This window comes from Mercurialis annua, linkage group LG1-X (genome assembly GCF_937616625.2).
Source record: "Mercurialis annua linkage group LG1-X, ddMerAnnu1.2, whole genome shotgun sequence".
Lineage (NCBI taxonomy): Eukaryota > Viridiplantae > Streptophyta > Magnoliopsida > Malpighiales > Euphorbiaceae > Mercurialis > Mercurialis annua.
In genome coordinates this window covers 2,542,523-2,557,308 of record NC_065570.1, presented here as the reverse complement: position 1 = coordinate 2,557,308, position 14,786 = coordinate 2,542,523, and the positions used below count along the sequence as shown (strand labels likewise).

The window sequence follows — 14,786 nt, the reverse complement described above, 5'->3', positions numbered from 1 at the left end:
ATATTTTAATGTTTACTAGTAGTTTACATTAGGTTTACTATTTCGATATACAGTTACTAATAGCTTACTAAGAGATATCCAACTATTTACTAATAACAGGCAGCTGTTAAGGATGTTATTATTTTTCATTCCAGTCCTTCTGAGGTATTTTATTTTATGTTTACTATAGTTTAACTATGTTTTTATGTTATTTTTCACTGGCTATTACAATGTTTTTACTAACAGTTTTTAAATAAATTATTAATAGTTTTACCATTTTAATTAATAAAATATAGCAAATAATGAAGATTGCTGCTGAGTATGCTGAGAAGAGTGACAAAGAGCTTCCTTATGTTCCGCCGGAATCCAGTGAGCCGAATATTTATATGAATATTGTGAAGGGACTGACTCCTTTCGATGATAAGCTCGGTCAATTTTACACCTATTTTGGACAAGATACTTTCTATACTTGGCTTGAAGATGGATGTAGGGGCAAGAAATATAAATAAGTTATTGCATTAAATTACTTAATTTTTGTGCTTGTTTTTTCTGTAATGTACATTAATCATGATTTTTTTTATTTTTAGGCAAAAAATGTATGCGGATAAGGACAACATCATACCAGTTGGGATGAATTTTGGAGTTCAAGTCATTGTGGAGAAGCTATGGTTTTATCAATGGGTTTTTGACATATTTGTGTCTCATAGACATAAAAATTCCGGTTTTATGCCTCCCACCCCAGCCCGCTATCTGAGATAGCGGGCTGCACACCAGTCCGCCATATGAGATGGCGGGCTGGTGCTAATTTGGGTGATTAAACCTAATCACCCAAATTAGCACCAGCCCACTATCTCATATAGCGGGCTGGTCCCTCCCCAATGATTGGGGAGAGAGTAATTTACTCTCTCCCCAATCATTGGGGCAGATTATTTTTTTTTAAAAAAATATATTATATATAATAAATCGTAGTTTCTGGATGTACACAATTGACTGTCACGTTGGCTTCCATTTACTGCATTAATTTAAAATTCAATACAATCAAATCATGAACACAAAAATAGATATAAAAAGAAAACAACAAATTTCACTTTTTTCTTAGCAGCATGAAATTAATAAAATAGTAGTACATGACTAAATCATGATTTAATATATTATTATACCTTTAGTTTTTAATATGTAAAAAATAACTAAATTATCTCCAAATTAGTAGGAATACCTATCTTTTAGTTTGATTGAATTACGAAATTAAAATACAATATTTGGTCAATATAATATTATTTAAATTTCAATCTTATTATTTTTAAAGATATTATTAATAAAATTAAGTTAATGATTTAATTATGGTTATTATAAAACCAAAAAAAGAATAAATTCAGTATGACTTTTACAAAAATTCTTAACTAATTTAATATTAATTATAAATAAAAAATTGATATAATTATAATATTTTTACTAATATGTTCATTGACGAGTTACGTTACGAGCCACGAGTATAGCACGTAATGCGAAACTAGTAATGTATAAATTGGACGTTCACGTTTGATTCGGTTTTGAATTTGGACTTTGATAAAAAAAATTATGGAGATACTTAACGTTATAATTTTTTTTATATTGGACCCTTCGAACCTAAAGTGTCATATATCCATTAGTATGAATGGTCACCTACAATATTTGTTTAGAATTTTTTTAAAAATTAATGCTCGAAAGCGTCCGAAACTAGCCCGAAAATAACTAGCTTGAACTACGATTTATTATATATAATAGATTTTAAAAAAAAAAATATAATCTGCCCCAATGATTGGGGAGAGAGTAAATTACTCTCTCCCCAATCATTGGGGAGGGACCAGCCCGCTATATGAGATAGCGGGCTGGTGCTAATTTGGGTGATTAGGTTTAATCACCCAAATTAGCACCAGCCCGCCATCTCATATGGCGGACTGGTGTGCAGCCCGCTATCTCAGATAGCGGGCTGGGGGTGGGAGGCACAAAACCGGAATTTATGTGTCTATGAGACGCAAATATGTCAAAAACCCTTTATCAATTGTATTTTAATGATCAATTTTTATATGACTCTGTAAGTACTTATTTTGTTTGATTCTAAATTATTTTTTCTAGTTTACTTGCAGTTGACTTTCAGTGTTTATTTGGTTTACTTATTTGAACTTTTTTGCAGCATATCAATATTGTTATGTATTATTTACGCAAAAAGGCCAAGTATTTCCCAGTTGATGGTCCGCGTATTACTACTACTGACTGCCTATTTGATGACAAAATCAGTGCGTTATGGCAACAATATGTTAAGAAGAATCATGATGTGTCATGATAAAGTTTGCGCAATGCTGGACCTGATTTTATTTGTGGAAAAAAAATTCTGTGCAATACTCATTGGAAGGATGTGGATGAAGTTCTTATTCCGATGAATCTTGGTAAACATAAACATTGGATTTTGGGTCGGTTGGTTTTCAAGGATAGATGTATCTACTTGTATAACTCTTTGGATTCTGCTTTAGCAAGGAAAAATGGATTAGAAGCGGCCGACAAATATGCAGTTTTATTACCACTATTTTTTGCTTCTTTGGATTTGTTTGCGCTTCGAAGTGACATTGATATGACATCTCCTGCTTATCGAGATAAAAAACCAACTGATGCTTTTCGTGTTAAAGTTGTAACTGGTCTTCCAAGCCAGTCAGAGAAGTAAGTTCATTTAACTTTTGATTATTATATATCTCTATGTTCTTTTTATTAAATCAAATTTTTTATTTGTTATAGTGATTGTGGAGCATATGTTTTAGCCTTTGCGGAGTATTTGATACAAAAGAGACCTATCCCATCTGATTTGAATATAGTCCATCATCGTGATCGCATTTCGTTTTTGCTTTATGAATATGGCATGAAGAAAATGACTGAGAACATTGACAGTGGTGAAGAAGTTGAGCCCAAGAACATGAATCGGGAATTGAAAAGACGTGGGAAGAAAAAGATTGCAGAATAATGAATGTATTCATTATGGATTTGTTGTTAGTCTGATCAGACTTGTTAATTTTAGTTTCTTTTTAGGTTTTTTGTATGTTTTTTGAAAGCTTAACTGACTGCTTTATTTTCTTATGTCTTTATGAATTGGTGAACCTTTCGTTAAGTGTTAGTAAACGTTTGGTGAACCTTTTTTTGTAAATGTTATATTTCTTATCATACACTGTTGTATAAATTTGATGATCCTTTGTTAAACCTTTTGAAAAACATACTATATTGATTTTATTATTTAAGACATCATATAAATCATCAAATAACCTTTAAAACATATGTAGTAAACCTTTGATCATCCCTTTTAGATATTTTTTATGTGTAATTTATTATTTATCATGAAATATGATATTAAACTTTCATGCAGTAACTTTTTTTTTGCTTCTTTTACATGATCTATATGCATATTGCAATTGCAATGAAAAGTTTTAGTACAATTATAATCTAGATAAACGGATAGGCAACTTTCAGTAACACTTTGGTAAACCATTTATAATAGTAAACTATTGCTAAATCATTATTTAAATAACAGAACTTTTTATGGTCTTGTATATAGCTTTTTTCATTCTATCAATGATGTCTTTTTCCTCTTACAGAATTTATTTTCTCATGTCTTTATGAATTGGTGATCCTTTAGTTAAGTGTTAGTAAACGTTTGGTAAACCTTTTGTTAAATATTAAGAAATTCTTGGTAAACCTTTTGAAAACATACTATATTGAATTATTATTGAAGACATCATATAAACATTAGGTAAACATTTTGGTAAACTAAAATGCAACGTTAGGTAAACATTTGGTAAACCATAATAGACTTTTTTGCAAACTGATAGGTAATGTTTGGTAAACTAGCTGACTAGAAACAATCAATGAATACTCTGTGTATAATGTCAATTACTGAAAACATAAACAGCAATATGTATCACCAATACTTAGAAAATTGGTGGATTTCGGCACGTCTTTTTGTTATGTCCCCTCTTTTCACATCTTCCACATTTGTTTTTCTGTTTCCCTTCCGCTGATGACTTTATTCTTTGTTTTCTTGGTCTTCCAGCTGGTACTAGTGCTATAGGTGGATGAACTGTCATTCCTTCAATTTCAGCAGATATATCCCAATTGTTTTTGCTTGGCATTGGATAGACAACACCCTCATAAACTGCAACCAAGTTTTCTTTGCTGAAAAAAGTTGAGCAATACTGATATGGATCTTGGTATAATTAGCTCAATACTGTAAGTGCATGGGCACATGGCATTTCATCCATTTAAAATCTACTGCATGTGCATGTCTTTTCCTTTAGCTTGACTATGTATGTGTTAGTTCCATCTTGCACACTGTATAAAGCTGTCATTGATGGTGTGAACTATTTAAAAAAAACAAATGATATGTGAGATAAACCATTAGAAACCAGTTAGTAAACCAATAAAAATATATAAAGGTAAAATTTTTGTTTACCTTCATTCTTAAAGAATATGAGTAGTTTTCTCTGAGCTGCTCTTCTGCTCTATTTGTCAGCTTTGTAAATGTAGATGCTGCAATAGTCCTATTTGTGTAACTCCAATTTTGAATCAAACTCCTCAAATATTCTAGAAGTGTTGTTACCGGTAAATCTCTAGCTGCTTTGTTAGCTGCATTCATAGACTCAGCAATATTTGATGTCATTGTTGAGTACCTTGGGAATTTTGAGTACACCCTTGCCCATTTTTCTTTTCCGATTTTCATTAGGTAGGGTCGAATTTGTACATTTATGTTATCAAGCTCCTTCATGTGGTAGTCAAACTTCATAACTATGTATGACTTTGCAGCAGCATAAAAACATTCTTTAACCTTATTATCTTTATTCTTGAATTTAGATTTCAGATTATTCAGAAGATGAAACATACATATCCCGTGACTTGCTTGAGGAAATAGCTTGTTTTTTCCCTTAGAAATGCTTTCACATCTATCTGATACGATACAAAGTCCATCCTTTTCACCAAAAGCTTCTTTGAACTTTCGAAAGAAGTATTCCCATGAAGCGTCATTCTCAGAGTCGACAATAGCAAATGCTAGAGGAAAAATTTTACCGTTTCCATCTTGTGTGCATGCTGTCAATAGAGTTCCACCATAATTTGATTTTAAAAAAGTACCATCTGTTACAACCACTGGTCTGCAATATTTCCAGCCCTTTATCGAAGCATCGAGCGCCATAAAAGCATATAGAAATCTATTGCCTTCTGCAGTTTGAATGTCTACTACTGATCCGGGATTTGTTTCCAAAATCATGTGAAAGTAACTAGGCAAAACACCATAAGAGTCACGCGGATTACCTCTAATCGTCCAAGCGCCTTTTCCTTCGCTCTCCAAGCTTTATTGTAATTCAAAATCACACCATATTCCTTTTGAAAGTCTAAAATTATGTCTCCAGGTGTGTAAATTGTTTTGACATTCAAAAACTTTGATTTTATCACCTCTGCTACAATTGAAGATGTTGCCTGCCTTTTTTCTTCCATTCTAATGTCTACTGAGCATGTGTAAATGTTGTTGAGTCTTCTAATAAGAAACATGCTTGTCCTTCCATCTCTTGAAGCCCTTAAACTCCATTTGCAATTTCTATCCAAACAAAGTACATACTCAATTGTGCATGATTTAATCACTTTAAACTGAAAGTTGTTAGCAATTGCATATAAACTCAAACATGTCTTCATGATCGTTTTATCTTTAAAGATTTGCCCAACATAGACTTCTTTTTGATTTGGATCAGTTATAATTCGGTAGTCTTCTAGTTTACTTTCAGCTTCTTCAACTTCTATATTGATCTGTTTTCTGAAAAAATCAGCATATTCTACAAAATCCATGGGTGAGTCTTTGGATACTACATTTTCTGTTTGCTCTTCATTCACTGTCGTCGAAGAGTTGCTGTTAATCATCGGTAGTTGGGGCTGTTCTTCAGATTTTTTGGTTGAAATGCAAAGCGGAAACTTTGTTATCATAGAGTCACTCTTTCTCATTTCAAGGTAAAATATGAGGCTGTTGTCGTCTTCAACTTTTAAAGTTTGACCGTTGTTCTCCAACTGATATTTGATCTCCATGTTGGTTTCCCAGTAGTTAACTTGCAGTATATTTGCTATCATTGACCGGAGGTTTTCAAAATTTGTGTCATCTGGTATTATAATTCCTTTCATTATGTAGTCTGAGTAATTAAAATTTGCATCCCATTTTCCATTATAGTATATGAGAGCCTTCAGTGTGTTATTTCCTGCAAACCATCATTTTAAAATCAATACTAACATAGTAGATGATATAAAACTATTAGTAAACCTAAAACAGGACAAATTCAATCAAATAGTTCAATTGTCAATTATATTAACTCATCAATTGATTTCGAGTTTCATTACATATTAAATCACACTTAAACATATATAAAACATATAGTAAACTACAAACATAACTAATTAATTATAGCAGATTGTTTCAATTATCACTTACATCAAATTCAATCAAATTGTTTCAATTGTCAGTTCAGTTATATTAACTCAGCAACTGATTTCTAGTTTTATTGCAGATTAAATCACAATTACACATATATAAAACATATAGTAAACTACATTAATTAAGTAGTTGTCATAGCAAATTAAAGGATTCATAACATATTGAATTTGACGAGTCTTCAATAAAACATATCTACTCAGTATAAACAACCAATAGCAAACCTAAAATCACAGTTTGTTTAAATTACCATCAAATATTTGCCCTATAATTCAATTTTTTCTGAGATAATTGATATTCTACGATTATTGCTTCAAACGATTGTAAGAAAGCTGAGTTAAAGTAATCAACTCACCAGAATTGGTGATTAAGCTCATGATTTGACGAATCTTTAATTTTTGATAGAATTTCAATGTCTTCGCGTTTTTGTTTCTTCGATTTTTGCTTCAATTTTCGCAGTTGATCGTGATCTGAGCTCTATTTAATGCTCTTCGTTTTTGCTAAGAATTTTATACAGAGTCGAAGATATGAGAATAGAAGAGATAAGAATCAAATATATACGATTTTTTGTTCTTTCAAATTATTTGAATTGGAAAAGATCTGTTTGAAGATCAGTTTGCATGTAACCGTATTTCTCAATTCAAGAAGTTTAGTTATTAACTAAATAAAGGTCAGCGCAGTAATCAATCAACAAGGAATGGTCAACGGGTATTTGTGGGATTATTTTGCCACCGTATAGGCAATTCTAATTTTTTCTCTGTTTTCAATTCAACTAATGCAATTTTACATACGCCGTATCATTAAATTTTCCTCACTTTGTACAGTCAATATGGATTTTGCTAGATATCTATTATTTGTTGCATGATCTAGTGGTAATATCATTAGTTATTATAATACCCTTGAAGAAAATTCTAAAACTTATCTCATATATTTGTTAACACAAAATATTTATATCTATGATACTATCTTTATATAAAATTATATATAATTTAATATATATATATATATATATATCAAAAAATAAATTATATTGAAATAAGTAATCTTAACAGATTTAGACTATAGTAAGCAGTTTCAAATTTATATTTTAGGATGAATTGTTGCTTGGACTTTAAAATGTAGTGTTTAAAATCTTAATTTATTTTAAAACCTACTTCAAAAAAATAAATTTAATTATAAAGTTAATTTAAAGCTTAAACTTATAATTAATTGTTACTTAAATATTATATTAGTATTTGGAATGTCAAATCTAAACTCAAATAAAATAAAGAGATGATTTTCAAGTAAAAAATAAAAAATTTGAAATACAAGTGTGAAATTCAAGATTATACAATCAAATACATTTTAAATTGGATTAAGATTCTAAATTTATTTGTATCTGATGTGATCAAGAAATGAATAGTGTAGATTAATTTAGTTAAAATTATACTTTTTTTAATTTGCACCATTCATTTGATAATAAATGGTGCAGATTCATTGAATTTTACCCTTCAAACTAAAATAAATTTGAGTGAATTTAAATCCTTCTAAATGTTTTAGTGAAGTGGTTTCTTTTCTTTTCAACTAATGTACTTTTATATACTCCCCATCACTAAATGTTTCTTAACTTGTACTATTTATATATTTACATAATTGAAAGAATATTATGAGTTTTCAACTTAAATAAAACACATATTTAGTGTCAAAACACACACAATTAATCTTTAAAATATATTATTGATAAATAACTTTTATTAATATTTCAATTTAGATAAAATATTTATACTGAATTAGCATTTCTGTAAGTTCTAAATTTAAATTAATTAATTATTTTTTTGTTGATCAATATTACTACCCTTCTCTGCATCATTTACTAAAACACCAAATTTTAAACAACTGGCCTGGAAAGCTTTACTACCACTAAAAAACTCAACTAATCCTTAAAAAAAGCTCTTGCGAACTTTGACCCCGGTAACAAAGAAGGAATTTATAAAAACTTAGGATCCGACAATTATTATTTTTTGGCTGATAAATAACCTACTTAACTCAGTGGTTAGAGTATTGTTTTCATACGGCGGGAGTCATTGGTTCAAATCCAATAGTAGGTACAAATGATTGGATATCAAATTCAATTAAATTAATTATTTATTTATTTTCTAACTATTATTATTAATAGATAATTTTTGTTAATTTTTTATTTCTATTAACAATTTACTTAATATCTTTTTTTTAATAATAATTATTATAAAAATGAAAATAAAAATAAAAATTTATTTAAATACCTCTTTAAAGTATTTTAAGTTTTTAATATATAATATTTTTATTTTTATTATTTCTTAATTATAACTATTAGTAATAAGTAAATAAATGTATATATTTTATTAATTTTAAATTAGAATTTTTATAAAAAAAAACTTTTAAAAATAAAAGATCATAGTGATTTTGTTCTACCGCGTGGGTATAAGACTAGTATATGAATAATTAATATTAAAACTAATTTTTGACAATTAATTTTTAAATTTATTCTTACTGATTATCTTAAATTTTGAATTAATCAAAATATTAATATTTATATAATTTAAAAAAACTCAATTTTTTTAATAATTGGGTTTGGGATGGGGGATGAGGCGCCTGTGGAAAAAATATAACTTAAAATCTAGTAGAATTGCTGCCTAACGCTTATATCGTTTGAGTTATATAATTTATTGGTAAAGAAATAGTTCTAATTATTTTTCACATGCAAATTTAAAAAATAAATTAATATTTAAATTCTTAAAGAAACAAGTCTAATTTTATTTGATTAGGCTGATTATACAACCAAAATACATTATACTAAGGTTCAAGTTCGTATAAATAAATAAAAATTATTAATTGAACAATCCCATAAATTTTCGAATCATAAAACTATTTATATAATATCCAACACTACAAGAAACTTGATTTTTGGAAACGTAAGTTGTCGTTGTGAAAACCTAAAATATGGTTGTTAAAAGATTTTAACAACGACAAATGTGGTTGTGCGTGTTGGCGTAATGTAATGTTTTTTATAACGACTTTTCTAAATAATGGTCGTTGCTATGGTTTTACAAAATCTATAAAATTGGTTGTTAAAAGTTATTAGTAACTATGAAAAGTCGTTGTCAAAACATTATAATATTAATTTTTATTTTAATATGTTAAATAATTTTATAATTTTTATAATTTAAAATACAATTATTATTAAAATTTAATATTTTTTATTTTTTGATTGATATATTACAACAAAAGTAAAAATTATTTTTATAGTGAAGGGTGGGTTTCTTTTATTGTGAGAATGCATCATTCTCATTTCACTTATTTTCAATGTGGGATTTTAACTATTGCTTCTTTTTTTTAGCAACAAAATTATTTGTCGTTGTGAAATGATAATATTTAAAAACGACACATATTAAATCGTTGGTAAAGCAAATAATTTACAATGACATGATTAGTCGTTGTAAAATAATTATCTTTAAAAACGATATAAATTAAGTAGTTGCTAAAAGTATAACTTTTAATAACGATTTTATTAGGCGTTGTAAAATAATTATATTTAGAAACGACATTAAAATAATTGTTATAAAAAGTATATGTATTATAACGATTTTAATGGTCGTTATAATAGACCGTTCTAAAATTCACTTTTCTTGTAGTGCAACATCATGCAATGAATATGTCCGTCCACATACTGTTCATAGAACCAAAGTGGAATAGCATTACTGATGACAATGTTAACCTCATGGAGGAAGATGATTTAATACTCAAACATTCTATAGCTCTATCATTATGTAAAATACTTTATTCTCTTATTAATTATAAAATTAGTTCCCTCCAATACTTCATTAATTCATATATTTTTTTTAAAATAAATTGTATTACATAACCGATATTAACAAATTTGGACTAGCAAGCAATTTCAAACTTATATTTTAGGATGAAACGTATGTTAGAATGAAATTTATGTCCCATATAAAATTTGTGACATTAGTCATCCTAACTTTGTGAAATGTATATAGAATGAGATTGGTGTTTGGGATAAAATTGAAGATTCTGAGAGTTGAGGTTATAAAAGAAAAAAAGAATTAATTCCATAAAAAATCATGACCTTTACACGAAATTTCATTTTAATCACGACTTTTAAAAGTTGTCATATAAAACCATGAATTTTTATTTTTTTTTCAAATTTATCACCAAATTAATTTTCATTGTGTTTTTGCTGACGTGGCAACTAGGCTGATTTGAAAAAAATGAAAGGTAAAAATACACCGAAAAATAATCGGTGATAGATTTGAAAAAGAATAAAAGATCATGGTTTTATATGACAACTTTTAAAAGTAGTGATTAAAATGAAATTTCGTATAAAGTTCGTGATTTTTTATGGAATTAATCCAAGAAAAAAAGGGTTAATTACTTAAAAACCACCCACCTTGTAACTTTTTTTCATTTATACCATGACCTATGAAAATTTTCAATTGTACCCTATTTTTGATTTTTATGTTTCATCTCTACCCTAATGAGTTGAATTGACCTATTTTCTTTTAAAAAAAAGTTTAAATTAGTCATTTATTTTTAACCTATATTCTAATAAAACGTTAATGTTAATCATTTATGTATCTTGTTTTTAATATTTTCATCTTTAAATTAATTAAATTATCAAAAAAATTACTCTTGGGGTACAAACGAAACATAAAAATCGAAAATATGGTACAATTGAAAATTTTCCTAGGTCGTGGTATAAATGAAAGAAAGTTACAAGCTGAGTGGTTTTTAAGTAATTAGGCCAAAAAAATAGGCTAAAGATGAAGATTTTGAGAGGTGATGCCATAAATAAAAATATAATAAAAAAATATAAATAATTATGCCTATAAATATAAATTTATGAATTCAAAATTCAAAATTAAACATCCAAATGCACCTAAGTCTTTTGTGATGGGTCATACCAGTGCAGGGTTGCGTTCAGTCCAACTAATGCAATTTTACATGCTCCGCACCATTAAATTTTCCTCAACTTATACCGTATGAATAATTAACATAAGTACTAATCATTTTGGCAATTATTTTAAAAAAAATTATTGTTAGTATTTATATAAATTTTTTAATAAATTATGTTACTTACTAATTTATCAAGTAAATTAAAGTCCGATTAAGTATCAATCAATCAAATTTGTCTGATTTGACTGAAATATAATTCTTTTGATTCAACCAAATATACAACTTACCAAACGCAACTTTATGCCTAAAAAATTGTGGCAGTTCATAACATAAACCTATCTCACAATTTTTTTTAGAAAGATTACAAAGTTACACAAAATATTAATAAAATTTATGAAAATATTAACTAAACTCATTTATTACACTAGCCCCTAAAAATTTAAAAAGTTTACATTTTATATCCAACCACTAAATAAGAGACACATGTCTTACTCAAATAACAAAAAAAGGCACAAAAAACGTGTCAGCAGCTGTTAAAACGCGTCAAACAGCTGTCAAAACGCATTAAAAGCGCGTCTGATACGTGCGTCAATCACGCATCAACATAGGTCAACGTTTCGAAAATATTTGAATATGTATCTTTTATGTATTACAATTGTATCAGAACATAACTGCAGCTCAATTTCAATTTTTATGATTTTATTTGGTTAATTAATGAATCAATTTCAATAATTAGACAATTGTACTTAATTTTATTGTTAGATGAATCTGTTGCATGTCTCAAAGAACCCAAAAACTTAAATTAGTCGAGGATGTGGTTTTGTCACAATGAGCTCTTCAAATTATTATACTTGGATGATTCGAACTATAGAAGATGTACCAGTGGTGTATTTATGATGTATTAGAGGTGTATTAGTATTAGTATTTCAAATGCGTAATTTATATATCTCAGATACTTATCGATACATACGATACATCTTAAATATACTTATCAAAAGCATTAAATAACTATGTGTATCTTTTATGTATATGAAACATATTTTAAGCATTGTTTTTCCTATATATCTATCAAAATAGATGACGTGTATATATATCATATCAAAAAATATGTTTTAAATGTTATAAAAATATATAAATTATATATTATGAAAGTATGTATGATGTGTGTATATATATCATATCAAAAATATGTTTTAAATGTTATAAAAATATATAAATTATATATTATGAAAATATGTATGATGTAATATATATATACAAAATACACAAATGACACGTTTTTTATACACTATTTATACATAATACATCTTAAAATATACAAATATATATCAAATACAATTTTAATAATGCATCTTTGATACATATATAAATTTTAAGGCTTAATTGCATAAAAATATCACCAACTTTCGCGTGTTTTTGGTATTTAACATAATCTTTTTTCTTGGCATAAAAAATCACCAACTTTCATTTTTTGGCATATTTGTCCACGGGATGTGAAACGGCACCGTTTTGAATGTAAAATGACGACGTTTTGCGCTAAAACGACGTCGTTTTGCGCTTAATTTTTCAAAAGAAACGGAATGTGGACGAATATGCCAAAAAATAAAAGTTGATGATTTTTTATGCCAAGAAAAAAAGATTATGTTATACCAAAAACACGCAGAAGTTAGTGGTTTTTGGTGCAATTAACCCTAATTTTAATAATATAAATATTATAATGTATAAATTGTATATAAAGAAATGAATCTATAATATATGATAACTTAACACTTATTCTATAAAAAAAACGTTTATAATTTTTAAAAATATCAGTCTATAATGTATCATAACTGGGGATGTTTTATCGATGATCTCATTTCCTAACATTTTTTGGAACGTAATAACAAGTTCATTTGTTACCGAAAGCATTACATTGCCAATCTGTTTTATTACACATCATTAATCAAAATATATAAAATTAACATGACAAGGTAAAGGCTTAATTGCGTAAAAAATCACAAACTTTAGCGTGTTTTGCAAATTTAATATAAACTTTCAATTTTGGCAAATTAATACATAAACTTTTGATTTTTTGCAATTTTAGCACCGATCAATTTTCCGTGAAAAAACACCGGAATAACCACTATTTCGGCGTCCACGTCAGCATTTTTCTCTATTTTTTTGAAGGAAAATTGATTGGTGCTAAAATTGAAAAAAAAAATCAAAAGTTTGTGTATTAATTTGTCAAAATTGAAAGTTTATGTTAAATTTATAAAACACACTAAAATTTATGATTTTTACGCCATTAAGCCAAAGGTTAAACTCTTAGATAATAAATCTTATATATAAAAAAGAAATATTTGTAATTTACATACAAATAAAAATTAAATTTAAAAAACAACTTGAATATATTTTGTATACATCTCAGATACAACTTAAATATTTTTTTAAAAAAACAGTTTACTAAAGTTATCACTAAAGACATTGTTGAAACCATAAACTATAAATAAAAAAACACATAAGAGAAGTTAGCAAATAATAATATACTAATCCATATCAAATAATACGTAAAAAGGTAAAAAATAACACATTAAATAATATAAACAAATGATACATCTGAAATACATAAATAATACATCACTTTTTCATTCGCAGTGCTATCATATTTTCTAAAGAAATGCATTATCATTTTTTTTAATAAAAATTGAATTAAACTTTATTGTTAAGAATTGAAATAAATTGGATTAAACTCTATTAAATTATGCACTTCCAGCAAATGGATTGGATGACGGGGTTGATGAGGTTCGATTGCAACGAATTTTTACAATTCTTTTGGCTGCTAGCACCTAATAATTAGCCTTTTTGAAAGTTTCAGTCTCTTCCTCTACATCTTCAAAATTTATATAAAGTTAAGATGAAAATATAACAAACTCTTAGATAATAATCTTGAATATAAAATAGAAAAATTTGTAATTTGTATACATATAAAAATTAAATTTTAAAAACAACTTGGATACATTTTGTATACATTTCTCAGACAACTTGGATACATCTATACTATATATAAAAGCACGGATGGAGGGGGGGGGGGACAGACAAATTTACTGAATAATCCTTTTCAGTTTACTACTAAATAAAGGTTTTATAGTCATTAACTAATTAGTTATTTAATTAATCATTATTGTAATTAAAGTCCTAATTAGAATAGGTTGCTAAATTATCTCCAATTTAACTTTTATTATGTAAAAAATAACTAAATTGTCTCCAAATCAGTAGGAATACCTGTCTTTTAGTTTGATTGAACTACAAAATTAAAATACTGTCTTTGGTCAATATATTATTATTTAAACTTCTATCTTATTATTTTTAAAAATATTATTAATAAAATTAAGTTAATCATTTAATTATGATTATT

General features: G+C 27.3%; 2 protein-coding genes across 2 annotated transcripts; both read right to left on the bottom strand.

Moving 5' to 3' along the window:
- Positions 1 to 3,853: 3,853 nt before the first annotated feature.
- On the bottom strand, positions 3,854 to 5,260 carry LOC126681522 (uncharacterized). The gene is made up of 4 exons (XM_050377066.2): positions 4,451 to 5,260; positions 4,271 to 4,358; positions 3,983 to 4,153; positions 3,854 to 3,894 (listed from the first exon to the last, which is right to left on the bottom strand). The coding sequence occupies exons 1-4, from the start codon at positions 5,258 to 5,260 to the stop codon at positions 3,854 to 3,856; spliced, it is 1,110 nt and encodes a 369-aa protein (XP_050233023.2).
- LOC126665664 (uncharacterized) lies at positions 5,257 to 6,840 on the bottom strand. Its single transcript, XM_050358520.1, has 2 exons — positions 6,819 to 6,840; positions 5,257 to 6,233 (listed from the first exon to the last, which is right to left on the bottom strand). Exons 1-2 carry the CDS (start codon positions 6,838 to 6,840, stop codon positions 5,257 to 5,259), a joined length of 999 nt encoding a protein of 332 aa, XP_050214477.1.
- Between the last annotated feature and the right edge of the window lie 7,946 nt (positions 6,841 to 14,786).